The sequence below is a fragment of the Sebastes umbrosus genome, chromosome 22 (assembly GCF_015220745.1).
Source record: "Sebastes umbrosus isolate fSebUmb1 chromosome 22, fSebUmb1.pri, whole genome shotgun sequence".
Lineage (NCBI taxonomy): Eukaryota > Metazoa > Chordata > Actinopteri > Perciformes > Sebastidae > Sebastes > Sebastes umbrosus.
Genome location: NC_051290.1, coordinates 17,662,152 through 17,678,580, shown reverse-complemented (window position 1 = coordinate 17,678,580; position 16,429 = coordinate 17,662,152). Strand labels below are relative to the sequence as shown.

Below are 16,429 nucleotides of genomic sequence, written 5' to 3'. Positions count from 1 at the left end.
GCAACAACTTTAGAAGGCAACACATTTCTGACATCTATTGACAGACACATGCCAGACGGTGTTGTGTGTTTGACAGCGTATTGAGTTCTCTGTGAAAAGTTGAACACCTCTCGTATTTCAAACCTGGCTCCTATCGCGGTGAGCGGCACTTTCTGAAAGTTGACTGTGGAACAAATAGAAAAACACTGATGCAAGTTGTCAGTGGAGGCTAATTGAAAACACCAACCTTGTCCTTGTTGTCCCTTGTCATTGCCGCAGCTCTCTCCTCACTGGAGTCTGTTACCGATGACTGCGGCGTACAAGAAAAGACATGAAGGTAAATCACTCTGCTCTACATCACATATTTCAAATAAATTTGTCACGTATTAGAGAGCAAATTCATAATATTCACGTCAGTGTCACGACGGTGAGAGATACCGTATCATATTGTAATCTCATTCATATTAATAAGTTCATACAAAGTCACAAGTGTTCTGAATGACTAAGACCAGGACCATATGCCATATCATGAAAACCCATCTGTTTATAAATGATACATTTCTTAAATAGAGAAAAAAAGTTGCTTGGCAAAACCAGACTGTCACAAACACACTCAACCACGCCAAAACATTGATGTGTCGAGTGAAAAAAGCTTATCCAGCACCACATGTCTATCCAAAGCTTGACCGTTTCTCCGCAGTTACAGAGCTTAAAAGGTTTTGCTGGGAAGTCTGGCGTTTTGAAAACCGATATTGCAGTTTACAGTTCTTCACATAATACAGTCTTTTCAAGTCGTCTTCTTTACATTGGCAGTGAGACACTTGGAACAATGTTTTGAGGGATAATTGAGGAAAAAGTGGGCTTTCAACGCCGGGGACAGGAGGAAAATAAAATGCACTTCTAGTAAAAAGCCTCTGCTATGATTTAACTTTGTGTTTGGTGCAACAGAAGGACACAGCAAAGCACAGAAGAAGGGGGAGGTATAAATAAAGACATATGCTAACAGACGAGGGAAAAGTATTCAGATACAAAATAAGCATAGCACACATACATGCAGAAGTAGGACAAAAAGTTTAGGATAATAATTTCCATGTCTGACAGCAGAGGTTTATGCGGAAGCCCTGAGAGGCAAGTGAGAAAAAAACCCAAATGATGCTATCCATTTTCTAAGTCTCATCTAAATAGTTTTCTCTCCTGTGCTTATGACTTAAGAACAGGTGAAAAAAAAGGTTTTGCCAGGAACTTTCTTAGTGTGTTATTTTTTTCCCCATCTGTGACACAAAAAAAAAATGTTGCCAGGTGAAAAAAAAAGAAAGTTTTGTTTTCATCTGTGAAAACAGGTGAAGAAAACATGTTTTGGCAGGTGAAAAAAGGTTTGTCAAAATCAAGCGTTTGTTGTAATACTCATTTTGGCCGCAAGAGGCTGAAGTGCACCACTTCCCTATGCTCTAAATAGGACTGAAAACATTCAGGTTTTCTTCCAGGCAAGTTTAAATTTATATAACTCTGCTAACGCACAATATATGTACCTTGTGTTTGGAGTGCATGGAGAAATGGAAGAAAACATACATGCTTACTACTTTTAGTCCTATTTAGAACATGGGGTATTGGTGCACTTTAGCCACTTGTGGTAGAAATGAGTATTACAACAACAAACACACAACAAAATCACTTCCCAAAACTTGTTTTCATCTGTTTTCAAAGATAGAGAAACAATGTAAGGAACTTAGAACGATTATCCTTTATTCACCTGTTCTTAAGTCAAACACATGAAAGAAAACAATTCAGATCAGACTAGGGCTGTGCAATTAATCGGATATCAGTTACGATTATGAAAACAAGATAATCATTTGTGACATTTGATGCATTTAAGTTTAAAATATAGGCTAAAAATCTTATTTCTAAATGTATGATGTTTCCATAGTCGATGAGAAATCGTGTTAAATAATCATGATCTCAATATTGACTAAAAATAATCATGATTGTGATTTTTGCCATAATCGAGCAGCCCAAGATCAGATGTAGAAAATGGATCACCAGATTGTTTTTTTCTCACTTGCCACTCGGGGCTTCCGTAGTTTTACCACAGAGGGAAATAAATGTTTGGTATTTGGAACAATTAACACAAATTTGTTTCCAACTCATGGCTATCTTAACAATGATTGAAATGCCCTGATGTGGTAAACCTGCATGCAGACTGAAACCAAATCATTTTGAAGGTTTAACCCAAGACTCCACACACAAACACATGCAAGCTTTCTCTCATTGTCTTCTCCACTCATGTCATGCAGCTCATTGTTAACACAATTTTTTTTACAAGTCAAAGCAGCACAGGTCAAGTGAAAGACACACCCATACACAAGCAGGCAGACACAGACGTGGGGTAGCTTTCTAACCTGAGGGAGGGCAGGTGCTAAGTAGGTTTGATTAGTGCAGAGAAGGCTCGACCCGCGGTGGCTATTTAGCTGCAGAAAGGGCAGGGGCGGCCTCTAGAAGCAACACACAGGACCAAGAAGCTGACAACATGACGAATATTTAATATGACGGCTGAGCCTTTCTGACAAAATTGAATCGAAGGCCATCCGGGAGGAAAAAAAGGAGGGTATAAGGGGGTGTGGAGGACAGAGGCACCTCAGGTTTTATTTAAATGAGGAACCATTAAAGCAAGCGGCTTCCTTGAGGACAGCCATTCCTCTACATCAAAAAAAATCAGAGCAAAGCCCTTTTCTCTGAAATACTTTTAACAAAATGTTTCAAAGATTCCTCCAGGCTACCTTGAGATTATTCACCGCTTACAAGAGAAGGATTTGAAACTTAAAGGGAGACAGCATGGATATGCTATTATACTCTCTAGGTGGACCCCAGTGGCTGCATTTAAAAAAGGCATTACTGACCTGCCTACGGCACTTAAAGGTATCCTCCAATCAAAATCATATTTTTCAAACTGATCAGTCCATTGTTCTGGATTTCTTTGGAGCTGAATCTCAATATCAGTGACTTTATAGTAAATTGAAAAGATGTCTTCGTCCTGAATTTGTTGGGTAGCAGCAGTTTTGAGCATGTTTTGACAGCCACCTAGCCACACAGTACGAATGATTTCCTTATTTGCTTTTTCTATTGTTTACGTGATGAGTTCCTTTATAAGATATAGCGATGGAATTTCAATAACCCCCATCGTGAGATTGCATTAAGAACCCAGTCTGAATGTGTATTGAATGTCAACATTACCCACCTTCAGCACAGAGGTTTTTCTAAAATACTTGCCAGAGACAAAATTGATTCCACCATTTGCTCACCCTTTTGATTAAAAAACATCATTGTGGGTCATGTCATTGTTATAGTTAGATTGCTCCGTGCTAGAAAATAGAATGGGTGAATGTCTGGGTATTAAAATAAACCCGCGGATCTTTTTCTCTCCCAGATGGAACCTCCGATTCTAGTTTGTCTTTATTTCCGTCAATACGCACATTATGTGTATATCAAAGTCAAAGATGCAGTTAAAAAGAAAGACTCAGCTAACGGTGTGAGAGGCAGAAAAGAGAGGAGGAGGCGGAAGAGATAATGCAACAAAGATTAACTGTGATGGATAGCTGATGCAACAGAAATGAACGAGACAAAAAGAGAGAGAGACAGATTACCTGACGTGTGCGATGTGGCATGCATGTGAAAGAGCTGGTGTGTTTCTCTACGACAGGCGATGGAGCTGGGATACATATTGACTCAGGCTGAGAAAGCAGGGTGGAGGAAGGAACATAGAATAGATGCAGGTTTGAGGCAACTCCTAATGTAGTAACTGTAGTTAAAAACTAAGTATGAACATAACATAAGGTATTTTAACATCTTTAACCTTCCTGTTGCCCTCGGGTCAAATTTGACCCGTTTTCAAACTTCATCATATCACAAATATGGGTTTCTTTCATCTGATTGCCCCAAAATAACATGGATGAAATGAATTTATAATTTCTGGTGGGACATGGGTTCATATACTCGCAAAAAGGAGGTATAATTTCATGTAAATGAAGTTTATTGACCATAAATTACAGAAAAAAAGTAGTGTAAAACTTGTGGTAATGAGTTGGAATGAAGTTTGCTTAAAAAGGTGTCATTATGTGCTGCTTTTGAAAATGTTTTGTATATTATAATATTTATTATATTCTGACTAAACTTTGACATATACCCATCTGTGATAATCAATCAATATTATATTCGACTGATCGTCAAAATATGGATACGGACCGCCCTCAGGTGGATGCCCTCAGTTTCCCGCCGTTTGTGGTCCTGCCTCTGATACGTCACCGCTGATTATCCAATCACCGGCCGGCTGAGCCGCGTGTCAAGATTTAAAAGTTATGGCGGGCAGTGATTATCATTGATCTGTTCCCCGTGCCTCTCGACTGTTGTTGTAATTGTTAACTAGAATGTGTACAGGTCCAACTGGAGTCAGTGGACTTTAGATTGTCGTGTGAGCTGTTAACTAGTCTGAGGTACTCGTTTGTGTTTATATATTGTGTTGAATAGAGCAGTTGTTTAATTTGTCTGTTTGTTAGGGATTATTCAGGGCTAGGGTGTGTGCCTTTTGTTTTCTCCTTTTCGGTCACCCGAAACCCTTGTTTTTGGTTATTATAATTTAAACTATCGTGTGCTTTATTTTGCTTTAATTTCCATCACGGCAAATGAACAAGTGATTGCCTGATAACACCGGCTCTATGTTACTTCCTTTAACCTTACACCAACTCTGGGTTGTAACATAGGCCAATAGGCAAAGAGTGTAGAAGCAACAGCCGTTGCTGCCATTTTGGACTGAAAACGCTTATTAAATTTATAATATTTTATTGTTTTTTTTGTATTTTTATTGTAATATTTCATGCTCCAGACTAGCTGTTTACCCATCCCATTCTTTGTGCAAACCGTCTACAGGCTGTAAAGCATATTTCTCAAAATGTTTAACTATTGCTTCAAGGGTAATAAATGAGTCTATTCTCTTGTACTGTAGATATTTTACCCTATTGCAGTGGCTAAGGTTAATGTTCAACTGGTATAACATTATGTAAACTTGCATTAACTCATTTTTTTGGCCACGTGGGTCTGCGGAAACTAGTTATAAACAAAGCACTGACCTATTATCACCTTTTTTGGTTTCCTTTTAGCTGTTATTGGTCTTCACCAACTCCCGGGGGAAAAATCTGGCTGCTACTTTAAACCAATAGCTGCTAAATACTCCACTGTGGTTACCAGCTAGTTGCTACTGTAACTTGATCTGTCTGTTGGACATTTAGTATACAGTGGTATAGAAACATCCTCTGTTGTTAAAAAATAGTGATTATAGCTGCTTTAACATGTTTTTTTTAGAGTCACCACAGTTGAGTATGATTCTCCATCCATCATGTCCTTCCCCTGCATGTGCTACATCACATTATGAGTTGCTACAAGACTTAATGAGTAACCAGAATGTCGAGGAAAGCAAGTGGGAATATCGCACAGATGACAACGCAAAGTGATTGACTGCGAGAGATCTGACACTGGAGCCGAACCAGTTGCAGCCCCAGCAGGAATCTACTTAGTCATGCTTTAACAGCCTGAGGGCACTTTCAAACAACAAACGATGTTGTTGATGCGGTTCAATGAGTGTCGCAGTTAGAGGTTAAAACTTGCTAATATATTTAATATGCCACACAGGGTTTGTTGTTACTCTCAAAGGAGATTTTTAAAATGTCTTTCTTTCAACAATCAAAAGCAAACCTGATACTACAGGGGGTTGTATAGTGTACACTGTAGTTTTTTGAAAGTGCCCTAAATGGCCTGTGCAGATGAACTTTTACATGAGGTGAAAATGGAAAAGGAAAGTGTGACCTTTTAGATTATGAGGTAGTTAATAGCAATTAGTTTGACACTATTATATGGACTTACCCTAGGCCTGTGGATAATACTCTGGACCAAGAAGGAGACAGGGTTGCCTGCCCTGCGTATGGCCTCCACTGCCTCTTCGTGACTAGCATCTCTTAGATCTGCTCCATCCACCTGACAAAAAAAAAAAATATGAGGGAAAGACTCTGTCAGGTACCTACAATGTCCATTTTTTTTGAGGATTTCAAACTCTCCTCAGGGTTTTATGGTTATCTCAAATGAATGCACCTTAATAAAGTATGTAAGTCAAAACAACTTCCAAATCTGTGAGATGAAATGGTCCCTTACCTCTACGATTCTGTCCCCCGTCTTCAGGGTCCCGTTCTGTCCAGCAGGACTGTCCTCCAGGATGTGCTTGATAAAAATGCCTCTCATCACCTCTCCATTGCTCAGCCGGCTGCCCATCCCTCGGCCCCCGACGATACTGATACCCAGGGACTTTCCTGCCGCTCGGAAAAGCTCCACTCTGAGGAAAGGTATGTATAATAGATTTTTTTAAACATTTTTTTTCCCCTTCAAAAGCTGTGACTCTGGTACTGATTTGATGCAGTAACCTTTTATTGTACGCTGCTGGACAGAAAAGAATTTCTTTTCTCCGAGCCATATCTGTCATGGACATGTTCACAAAATGAGGTTAGATGCTTAGATACAGTGTGTACTCACTTCCTAGGTTGGTTCCAGTTGCTGTAAGAGGCACTCTCCTCTCCCTCTCCATCTTCCCGTTCAGGGAGGCTAGGGATGTCTCTATATAGACAAAAAGTGTAAAGAAAAGAGTTTGGTAAAATTCTCAAAAAACGTAGATTCACATGGTGGTCAGGTGTTCATTAAAGCTCTAGGGACAACAAAGAAATAATAGATTTTATTACATAACATGAGGAGTGGAGGTTTTGACCACTAGTAGTGCTATGTAGTAATGCTTTTACGAGTGGGTTTCCTATTTTGTTTGTTTCATGCTATACCACTGATCGGCAGTTGGTGGCGGTAAGACGCAAAGAAGCGTAGCAATGTGATAACAAAGGCAAGGAATAAGAAGACTGATGGCTAGCAAACATGCATGTAAACATTGCATGGCTTTGCAGTGTTTTTTGAGCAAGGACATACATCCAGCATGTTTGTTAGACCTCACGGATAGACACGTTGTTTGTTTATGAGCAATCTCACCTTTTAAGTGTACCTGTTTCTAACTGTAATCACATGACACAAGTTACCGGGGTAGAGAATGAGGACATACTTTGGAAGTGGAACTGGAGCTGTATCAGCGAGCACATCATCTTTAGCCTGCTCTTGGCTGGCCTTGTACTCCTCCAGATACTCCGCTGGAACATACGTAATGCTGAACACACACACACGCACACACACAAGTAAGCACAGACACACACACACACAAATGAGTCAAACATTTCTTAAAGCAAACAACTCGGCACATTCCCATTTTTAGACACTCCATTACCCTCCTTAGTGGCAATTACGCCCCTGTTCACTACGTACTCGCATGGTAATTTAAACAAAAATAGAAAAGAACTGGCATTCAAGTGCAAACAGGTATGAAAGCACTAAAGCTATCCCCTTTTTCACTGAACAAAAGAGCTTCTTTTAAAATCCGCTTATTTACATGCAGAAACTTGTTTTTCTCAACTCTGGCTAATTTACATGTAAGCACAAGAGTGCGTCAACACTGAACTGTCTATTCTCTCAAATGCATTCTCCCTATAGTCCCAGCCCTTGACACCTGACTGTTCAAAGCAGATGTTTACCTTCATAAACGTCTGAACAAATCAAGTCTCCTATCAGCTACCGTGTGATGAACATGTGCCAAATCGGAAGGGCGTATCCATCATTAATTCATGAGCAGGTTACTAATTCATGATAAGAAATGAACCAAAAGCCAGCTGACAAAATCTGACACCCACTTAAAGTCCCATTTCCAAACAACTCAGAGTGAAGTTGATTCTGAAGGGCACATTAGACACATTTAAGTGAAGCTGACAGATCTCCAACAGATGGGTTTGATTTGGTTTTGCATGCAGACAGAGAGGAAAACGGATCCCAGTGAAATAATGAAATGGATGAGTCAGATTCATTAAGAGCATCACAGCATGCACTGAGAGGACATGGCAGAGCTTAAATACAATGGTTAATAGAAAAACAGTGAGTTAAAGAAGTGAGTTATACATGGTACAAAAGAAAACATCCGGGTAATAACGGTTAGTCACAGAAAGAAAAGAAAAGAAGTTATGCAGCAAGTTAAGTGATGCAGTCAATCAAGATTTATCCAGATATTATTTTGGAGTATATGTGTTAAGATGTGTAAGACAAATTTAAAATAAATATCGGTTAATAGACAGTGCAGTGTCACAGCATAATTAAAATGCGAATCGACAAATCCAAATGATATTTAGAGCAACATCTTCATCAATTATACTTTGCTGCTGTCATCGTGTTTGACACTCCGCTAAATGGAAACCGACTGTCTGGATAAAGCTCTTTAACAGACTGCAATGAAGCCCGGCGGGCGGATGGGAGAGAACGAGAGGAAGGAAAGATGGCAGCTTCTCGCCGGAAAAACACCCCCAGCGTGTAAAGTTAGTCATACTCACACATAAAATGGGCACTGATCGTCCTCAGGTGCACAAGCAGATCTAGAATGTGAAGAGTTTATGCTTTTATGCACCGGAGCTAACAAAACTGCCAAAGTGTAGTTCAGCAAAGCAGAACTTGTGAAACACCACGCCCAATTTTTCTTGTGGAATGGTAACATATGACTTTTTGCAGGAATAACAAAGTTATGAAACAAAATTTTTTACTGAAAACCACTTTTGGCTGCATTCCCGGCATTGATTTGAGTTTGGAAAAAAGCTTTCAGGGTTTAGTTAGGTTGCAACTTAAACATAGCTCTTTTACATCACCCAGTTTTTTTAGAAACAATGATGTGCACAATCAAGTGCAAATATAAAATATTAAATACTTCAAAATCAATATTTCATACACACATTGTGTGTTTTGTAAGGCTTGCTTTTAAGCAATCCTGATGTAATTGAGGTTGGTACACCTGTGCCGTGTGTAGTGGAAATACAAGGCAGCTCCACTAGTTTCTAGAGTTCTACTAAATAAAATACTGAATATCTCACCAGCGTTCATGTTTCAATAACACAGATTTCCCAAGACCTTGCTATCAACACCCCCGTGTTTCTTCACTACCAAACAAGTGATGTTTACAGTACATCAAATTGAAAATTCAGGCATTAAAAGTTGGCACAGGATGCTTGGAAAGATTTTTCTCCAATTTGTAGTCGCTTTGCAAACTTGTAAAGTAATGAACAAAGACACTGTATCCTCGCGAGGGTGTTAAACAACTGCACCGTGAAGAGGAATGCATTATGTAATGTACCATGAATCAGAGAACCATAACGAAATCAGATCAGCAGAGTTGAGGGATCAGTAACAATCAAACTAATAAGGTTCAGACTCCATATTTCATTATTTAAATCATCAAAAAAAGGTTATTGTTAAAGAGTATTGTGGAAAATATCATTTTGGTATTGGTTCTAAAACATACTGTGTCATATTGACTACAGTCATCTACTTCCTTTTGCAGAGTTTCATTAATATGTGCAAACATGATTACAAATGTGTGGTGTCCGCTCTCTAATTGTAGTCTCTTACCCGAGGTCTGGTCCAATGAGAGAGTGTCGTCTGAGCATGGCACGCGCCTGAGCGTTGGTCAGGTTGGCTGTCGGCTCTCCGTTGATGGCTAAAATGAGATCGCCGACGCCCAGACGCCCATCCCGGCTAATGGACCCACCGTGGATTATACTGCGGATCAGCATTCCCAAACCATCTTTCATGGCGCTCACGGTCATTCCTTTGAGGTAGATTATAAGAAACTGTTACACACTTTTGGATTTTGATCAGAATTAATAACTAGTTTAAACATTTAAGAGCAATCACTGATTACTGAACTCCTTAAGTAAAGATCAAAACCTCAGTGCCATCGGGCTGAATCTGGTGATACCATAAGTATCATGATACAGGGGTTATAATTCAATATATTGCGCTACTTTAAGCAAGGCCATATATTGCGATTTTTAAAAAATATTAGTTTAGAGAACACACCACCATATGCATACAATCTGAGTAAAAAGTTTACTTTTTTATGCAATCAGAACAGTGGTATCTGCATTTGCATTTATCATAGACGCTGTAACATCCAACATCATAGCGCTACTTTGAGAGGGCGCATACACTAAGAGGGTGCATTTCTTTGCAAATGAATCAAAGTATTGACTGAGTTAATCTTTGCATGTAAACTATCAATTAAAAATATCAAAACAGTGTTTTTGAGAATCGATACAGTATCACAAAACATAATATTGCGATATTCAATATTTGCATTTACATCCCTACAATGCCGCCGAGAAACATTTTCAGGACTAACTCCATTATAAATGAAAAGGCACCCTTAATATAGTAGAACTGTATAGTTTCATTGATAATTTAGACTTAGAATAAATCTGATTTACGGCAGTGGAAGAAAAACTTCCACTACATATCCCAGCAAATTATCCCAAAATCTGTCACAGTATTCACACATTTGGTTTTCAATTCATTCTCAATGGAGTGACTTCAGAGCGTGGCATAATATATTTGGAGACCAAGTCTTTCTAAAACTTCCAAACTCTTCACTTATAGCACAGTGTGCAGGGATTATTTTGCAAAGATCATAAAAAGTAACACAACTATGTTCTATTTATTTTTGGTTTTGAATTCCACGTGGTAAAAAAGATTAGAAATACAAAACCCAAATGTATTGTGTAGAAATGTTGAATTGAGCATGAAATAGAACCCTTCAAAGAGTACTAAAAAGCAAAATGAGGTACTGTATAAACAGTGTCTCCATAACACCTATGTGTAGAAGCTCAAACTTAGTATTCTCTGAGCCAGTAGCAGCCCCATGGGTAGGTTTTGAAATGCAAATACCCTGTATAGCAATTTCAGACTGAAAAACAGCCCAAAAATCTTTTCTATCATTTTGCTTCAAATCTGTCATTCATAAAAAAATTAAAATGTCAGTCCTGCAAACTCATTAACACTTCTGTGAAGAATGAGGAGCAAAAGAAATGAAAGAACAAATAAAAGAATATGAAGAAATTAACGCATACCGAGGTTGGAGTTGCCCTTGACAACCGTGATAGTCCTTTCAAAGTTGCTCCCTGAGGTCGGCGCTTCCTTGTCGCCGCTCTCTGCTGATTCCTTCGCACCAGCCTCCTCGTCCTTGAGGGTGATAACTCAAAACAGTTATTCATGAAAGTAAATGAAAATATTAGGCCGGATTTCAAACAAAGCAGGGGTCTGTAGAGGAAAAGGTGGGGGCATCTGATTGGAAATTATTGGAAAGCTTCGAGCTTTGTGTGTCTAATGTTTGAAAGAAGTCTGACTGGGGAGTGGTCAGATGTTAACTTAAGAAATTCTACTTAAAAAAGAAGATCAAGGATGATTATGTTGTCGCGTTTATAGTGCACCGCAACATATCTGATGTTCACAACATGCCAATCCCTAATACTCATTCATCAGTCAAACAGAATACTCATCTTGTTTTTTTCTAACAAACTTAGTAAATCCTCTAAATCTATGATTATTTTACCTCCATCAAAATCTTCATATCTCCAATATCTTCAAAAGACATGAGTGGCTCCGTCTGATAGTGAAGAGGCTCCACAGGTTCATCTGGGACAGACGATCTGGTCCCTATTTCAGCAAACGGGCTGTATGAGTTTGAGCACTCCACTGGTTCTTCTTTGTGCTGTGCCAGGAACTGATCAGAACCACTCAGTGTGGCGCTAAAAGTCGGGACGTGACCTCTCAAACTGGGAGGAGTGAAAGAGGCGGACTGCTCCGGGGAGAACGCTTCAGTGTCGTCTGCGAGGCCAGACGGCGTCACGAAGCACGGATGCTCATCCAACAAGTCCAGGCGAGCTGTCAGCTGGGGTAAAACAAAGCACAGCGGCTGAATGAACGTTCCACTGCGATAGTTAGACAATTGGCCAACAGGGGGAATTCATCTTGCTCAGTCGCCATCCCGCCCTCCTCGTAATGAGCCATAGAAAAGCCATCAGTGGCCAACAGAGAGCAACAGGAATTACTGGTGATCTTGAGCTCGCCATGCACAAAATGTCGTTTTATTGTAACAGCATTTAAGACTTTATTAGAACCAGACTGAGTAGTGATGAATCTCAGCGAGCACCTCCCTTTGGGAGCCTAGAGCAGAAGTATAAATCTTTAGAAAAAAAACGTTAAAATATGCTAAATGCGTAATACAAGTGGGGCTTAATAAAACCGACATGAGGAGTAGAGTAGAACAAGAAATAGGAGGTTTCATTTTAATAAGGTAGTGCTATAAATCTGGGGTGAACTGGACTGTGACAACTACAGGTATTCAAGTATTCCTATACTGCAATCGTGAAAATAGAAAAGACATTAACAGGCAACAGTGAAAAATGTATAATTTCTAGTATATTTTTGTATGGTTTAACCTCTTCCACTCCTCAGAGGCTGCAGCAGGCTCAGTTTTAAAGTTGCTGAGAAGAATCACATGGGACTAGAAAGCTTTAGGTACCAACCATGTTGTGCTGGCATGTCAGGAAGAACGCTAAATAACGTTACAAACTTATGCTGAATTTTGCAATGGAAAAACTGGCATGGCAATTTTTTAAAGGGGTCCCTTGACCTCTGACTTCAAGATATGTGAATGAAAATGGGTTCTATGGGTACCCACGAGTCTCCCCTTTACAGACATGCCCACTTTATGATAATCACATGCAGTTTGGGGGAAAAACCATGCAGTATAAATGTGTTATTTTCGCCTGTTCTAAAATGGTGTATTTGAATATTTCTGCATACTGGGGTCCCTAGACAGTCTTGGAATTACATAAATTGAAATTGTAAACTGTATAAAATGACCTGTGGTGAACTCTAAGATAATCACAGCCTCATGAAACTTTACAAACACAAACTAAAGATGCACTGCATTCAGAGGATGGATGGCTTTCCCAGGTAGATTGACAATAAGGGGGTTTCTGAGCAGTTTACTGAACAGTAGTGCTCGCCATCCAATCGCCGAAAAATGCAATTTTTGCTGAAATCTCCAAATGTCAAAAGTCTTTTGAAACCAAATCCCAGCATGGCTTTTTCTGTGGTGTTCCTCAAGGTCTTGGTGTCTTAATGTGGCATTTTATCAATTTTCGAGTGGTAAAAAATGGTTAAATTTAGCACCAAATCTGTGTGTAACAAGTGTCATCAACCCAAAAATTGCTGCAACAACTAATGAGACATAAGTGAGCATGGGAATGGTTATCATATGCTTCTATTTCTGATTTATGACTGGAAAATTTGACACACAGTGCTGAGCTGCATCTCAAATTAATGATTCAGGTTCCCAGCTTTCAGATGATGCACACCACTTCTGTGACATCTACTGCTGACCAGCTATCTACAAAAAGACATTTTTGCAAATATCTAAGGCAGAAGCAGACAGTTTCCTAGAACACCCCATTAGCATCTCTAAAAATTAATTACATATGACATTATAGTCATTATCATAAAAACAATTCAAACATCACATTTTTGCTGTCACGCTCCAGGCGTACCCAGATAAAGCTCAAGATTCCATTAAATCCATGATTATTATTTTTTTGAAAATGAATCTATTTTATAGTAAGGAATGATATTATTGGTCTGGTTTGGTTTGTTAAATTAATCTAATGGGTTGCATTATTTTAAAAGGGCACAGTCTTCCTTCGCATAAGAAGAGATAAAACTTCAAAATCTATGTTTCTATGGTCTTGAACAGAACAAGCGATGCGTGTGCACATGAATGACTCTCCTCAAAAAGTAGCACGACTGTAATCTATCAATGCACTCAGGAGAAAAAGAGCTGTCACTGCTTTATTGACAGTGGCTCGGAGGCTGACTTTGTGGACTCGCTCATTTGATCTTTAACACCCAGTTGACCTTTTATAGGTGTGGGCAAAAAAAAACATTCATATTCCTCAAAACAACATCACTTTAGATACCGTCAGCAAGCCGGTCCACCATTTACTGTCACTGAAGTAGATGTGAGATTTATCAACAGACTCGTTGCCTCTCTCTAGAGCTTTAGGGGGGGAAACTGTTCATCATCACAAGAAGACTGAGCTGTCTGACCTCATACAAACATTTGAAATCTGTTTTGTGAAATCCCACAATGCTATAAAATGCCCCACTCAGTCCTGGCCCATGTCTGTCCCTCTAGGCTGCCCTATTATAGTATACATTTCTTAGGAAGGCCCTACAAATAAGGTCAGCTGTGACCTTTGGGGAAACAGTTTGTGTGCCCCCTTGCTCTTCTTTGTTTACTCTCCTTATAATTTAATATCCATTTGGGGGGGTTTGCTGCTCTAGGGCACCCGGAGCAACAAAAAGCAGCCACAGCTCCAGCGCTCATATAACAACAAAGTCAGTAATGTTGTTACTGCCTTAACAAAGAGAAACATTTCTCATGACATTTCAGCTCTCCAAAGCCAAAAAAACAAAGAATAATGACTACATGCTGTATAGCTCATTGCGACAAAGGGCAGTTATTGTTGCAGCAACAGTTAATGAAATAAGGGGAATAATTTCAAGCTGTGCTTTTGCTTTTTTCAGTTGTGGACTTCCTCTGGCGTCTTGCTTACCTTGGGCGTGGATGAGTGCAGGTAATCTAGGTCTGCGCTACAGCTGCTGCCGTGAAGAGCGATCATGGATGCCTGGAAAGTGTCGTCGTCTATCCCAGAGTAAGTATGATCTAACAGCTTCTCATCAGACAGGTCTGCTTCGCTGGTGTCAATCTGTGATAATGAATGGAAGTAGAGTAACCAAGTGGGACACACAACCAGCTTTTATTATTGATCAATTTAGTAAACTATCCAATAACGTATGCAAAATAATGCTGAGACAACATATCCCTTAATTAATGGCATCTATTTGTCAGAATAATGCTCATATAAGCTAACTGTATGCATGATTACAAACAAACAGACCTCTCTTGGTAACATTAAGCAGAAACAAATATCACACAATTTATGTTTCAGGATGTTCTGTTTCAGTTTTTCCCCAGAACGCTAACTAACCAATGCAGGCTCTGCTCGGTAAACGATGCCCTCAGCCAGTCCTTCTTCCTCTCCTTCTTCAACCAAAATATTGTTGAAGTCAAATGAATGGATGGTGGATGATGGAGTAATTTCCTGCTCACCATATGGGTGTGGAGAGTGGGAATATCCACATATTCCCTAGGAAAGTGGAGAAATTCTTTCAGTGTCTCCAACTTCATGTAATTTGATTTTTGATTATTTTTTTTGTGACCAAATCAAGTACAAATGAATTAGTATGGAATGACAAAGATGTTAGAAGTGATTGAGAGTTTTTTTTTATACACTAATTATAGAGTTAAAGGTATAATATGCAAGAATTTCTTAAAACACAATGTATAGGCTGATATAAAGATAATCCATCTCAATCATCACGTATGAACCACTAGAAATGTGTGGTGGTGTCTGTTTCTGCAGAGACCCTGCAGCCTGTATTTTCTTTTTTATTCATATTTTGCTTTACTCAGGACGCTTCTTTGCGTCTGCAAAGTGGCTTCGTGCCCTACGCGGGGGGTGTAACCCCCTGCCAATAGCAGTTGCAGGGTGTGCAGCCTATTCAGGTGGTCAAATATTAGCTTAATAGCGACCGTATTTCACGTAGTACTTTGGCGAGAGCAGACAGGAAGCCTGCATTCATTAAAAATCCGGCAACTCGGCACCTTCCCGCAGGAATATGCGGAGTTCTGCGGAGTTAATTGTGTGTTTTAGAGCGTAACCGCCATGAAACAATCAGAAAATAATGTTTTATTTCTCTGATTCGCTGCTTTGTTCTCACTAACGCCGCTCTCTCTCTTCAGTCACTCTATACTTTGCTCTACTATCGCTGCTCTCTCTCTCTTCCTCGCTCGCTAGTTGAGCCGAGGAGGTGGAGGGGGCAAATTTGAATGCGGTGTGTTTACAAATAGCAACCGACAACTGTTACATATCATACTTTTAAATATTGATCTTGGTGCACAAGCATTCAAGCAGAGAAATTGCTCAAAATGGCACGTTCATGACTCTCTTTGAATTAATTCTTAACAGTATTCTTTAGTAATAGCTCTTGATATTGATTTTGTGTAGCATGCAGCCTTGACAAGTATAAGAAAACCAAGAAAGCATAGTGGAGGATTACACTTGTCAGACTCAATTCCGAGAGGCAATACAACAAAATACCCCTCAGAAGTACATTCCACGTCCTGCAGTAGAGCTGGATAACTCCACAGAGGCTTCCTACAGCTCTGTAATCCAGCTAACCTTGGCAGCCCCAGAGGTCTCACGGTGTAATCCAACGGCAGATTCAATACAAGAGAAATGCAGCTCTAAAGCTGAAAGAATGCAAGCGGTTTTGCCGAGAGAAACATCCTGTACAAAAAGTACAGGTGCCGGGAGCGATGAACGTGTCG

The 16,429-nt window shown here is 39.6% G+C and overlaps 1 protein-coding gene across 14 annotated transcripts in view; it reads right to left on the bottom strand.

Annotated features, from left to right (window-relative positions):
- The window catches only part of LOC119481506 (multiple PDZ domain protein), a 53,111-nt gene that overhangs the window by 16,074 nt on the left and 20,608 nt on the right, over positions 1–16,429 (bottom strand). For 5 of the 14 annotated variants that reach the window (XM_037758532.1, XM_037758533.1, XM_037758538.1 and 2 more), the window contains exons 18-30: positions 15,027–15,185; positions 14,592–14,744; positions 11,525–11,863; positions 11,043–11,154; positions 9,547–9,745; positions 8,481–8,522; positions 7,115–7,216; positions 6,547–6,627; positions 6,172–6,349; positions 5,887–5,997; positions 3,618–3,704; positions 2,376–2,468; positions 227–289 (exon numbers count right to left, since the gene is read on the bottom strand). In XM_037758532.1, the coding sequence (XP_037614460.1) occupies positions 227–289; positions 2,376–2,468; positions 3,618–3,704; positions 5,887–5,997; positions 6,172–6,349; positions 6,547–6,627; positions 7,115–7,216; positions 8,481–8,522; positions 9,547–9,745; positions 11,043–11,154; positions 11,525–11,863; positions 14,592–14,744; positions 15,027–15,185 (1,719 nt within the window). The remainder of the gene's footprint in view (positions 1–226; positions 290–2,375; positions 2,469–3,617; positions 3,705–5,886; positions 5,998–6,171; positions 6,350–6,546; positions 6,628–7,114; positions 7,217–8,480; positions 8,523–9,546; positions 9,746–11,042; positions 11,155–11,524; positions 11,864–14,591; positions 14,745–15,026; positions 15,186–16,429) is intronic. The other 9 variants (XM_037758535.1, XM_037758546.1, XM_037758539.1 and 6 more) reach the window with 5 other exon arrangements.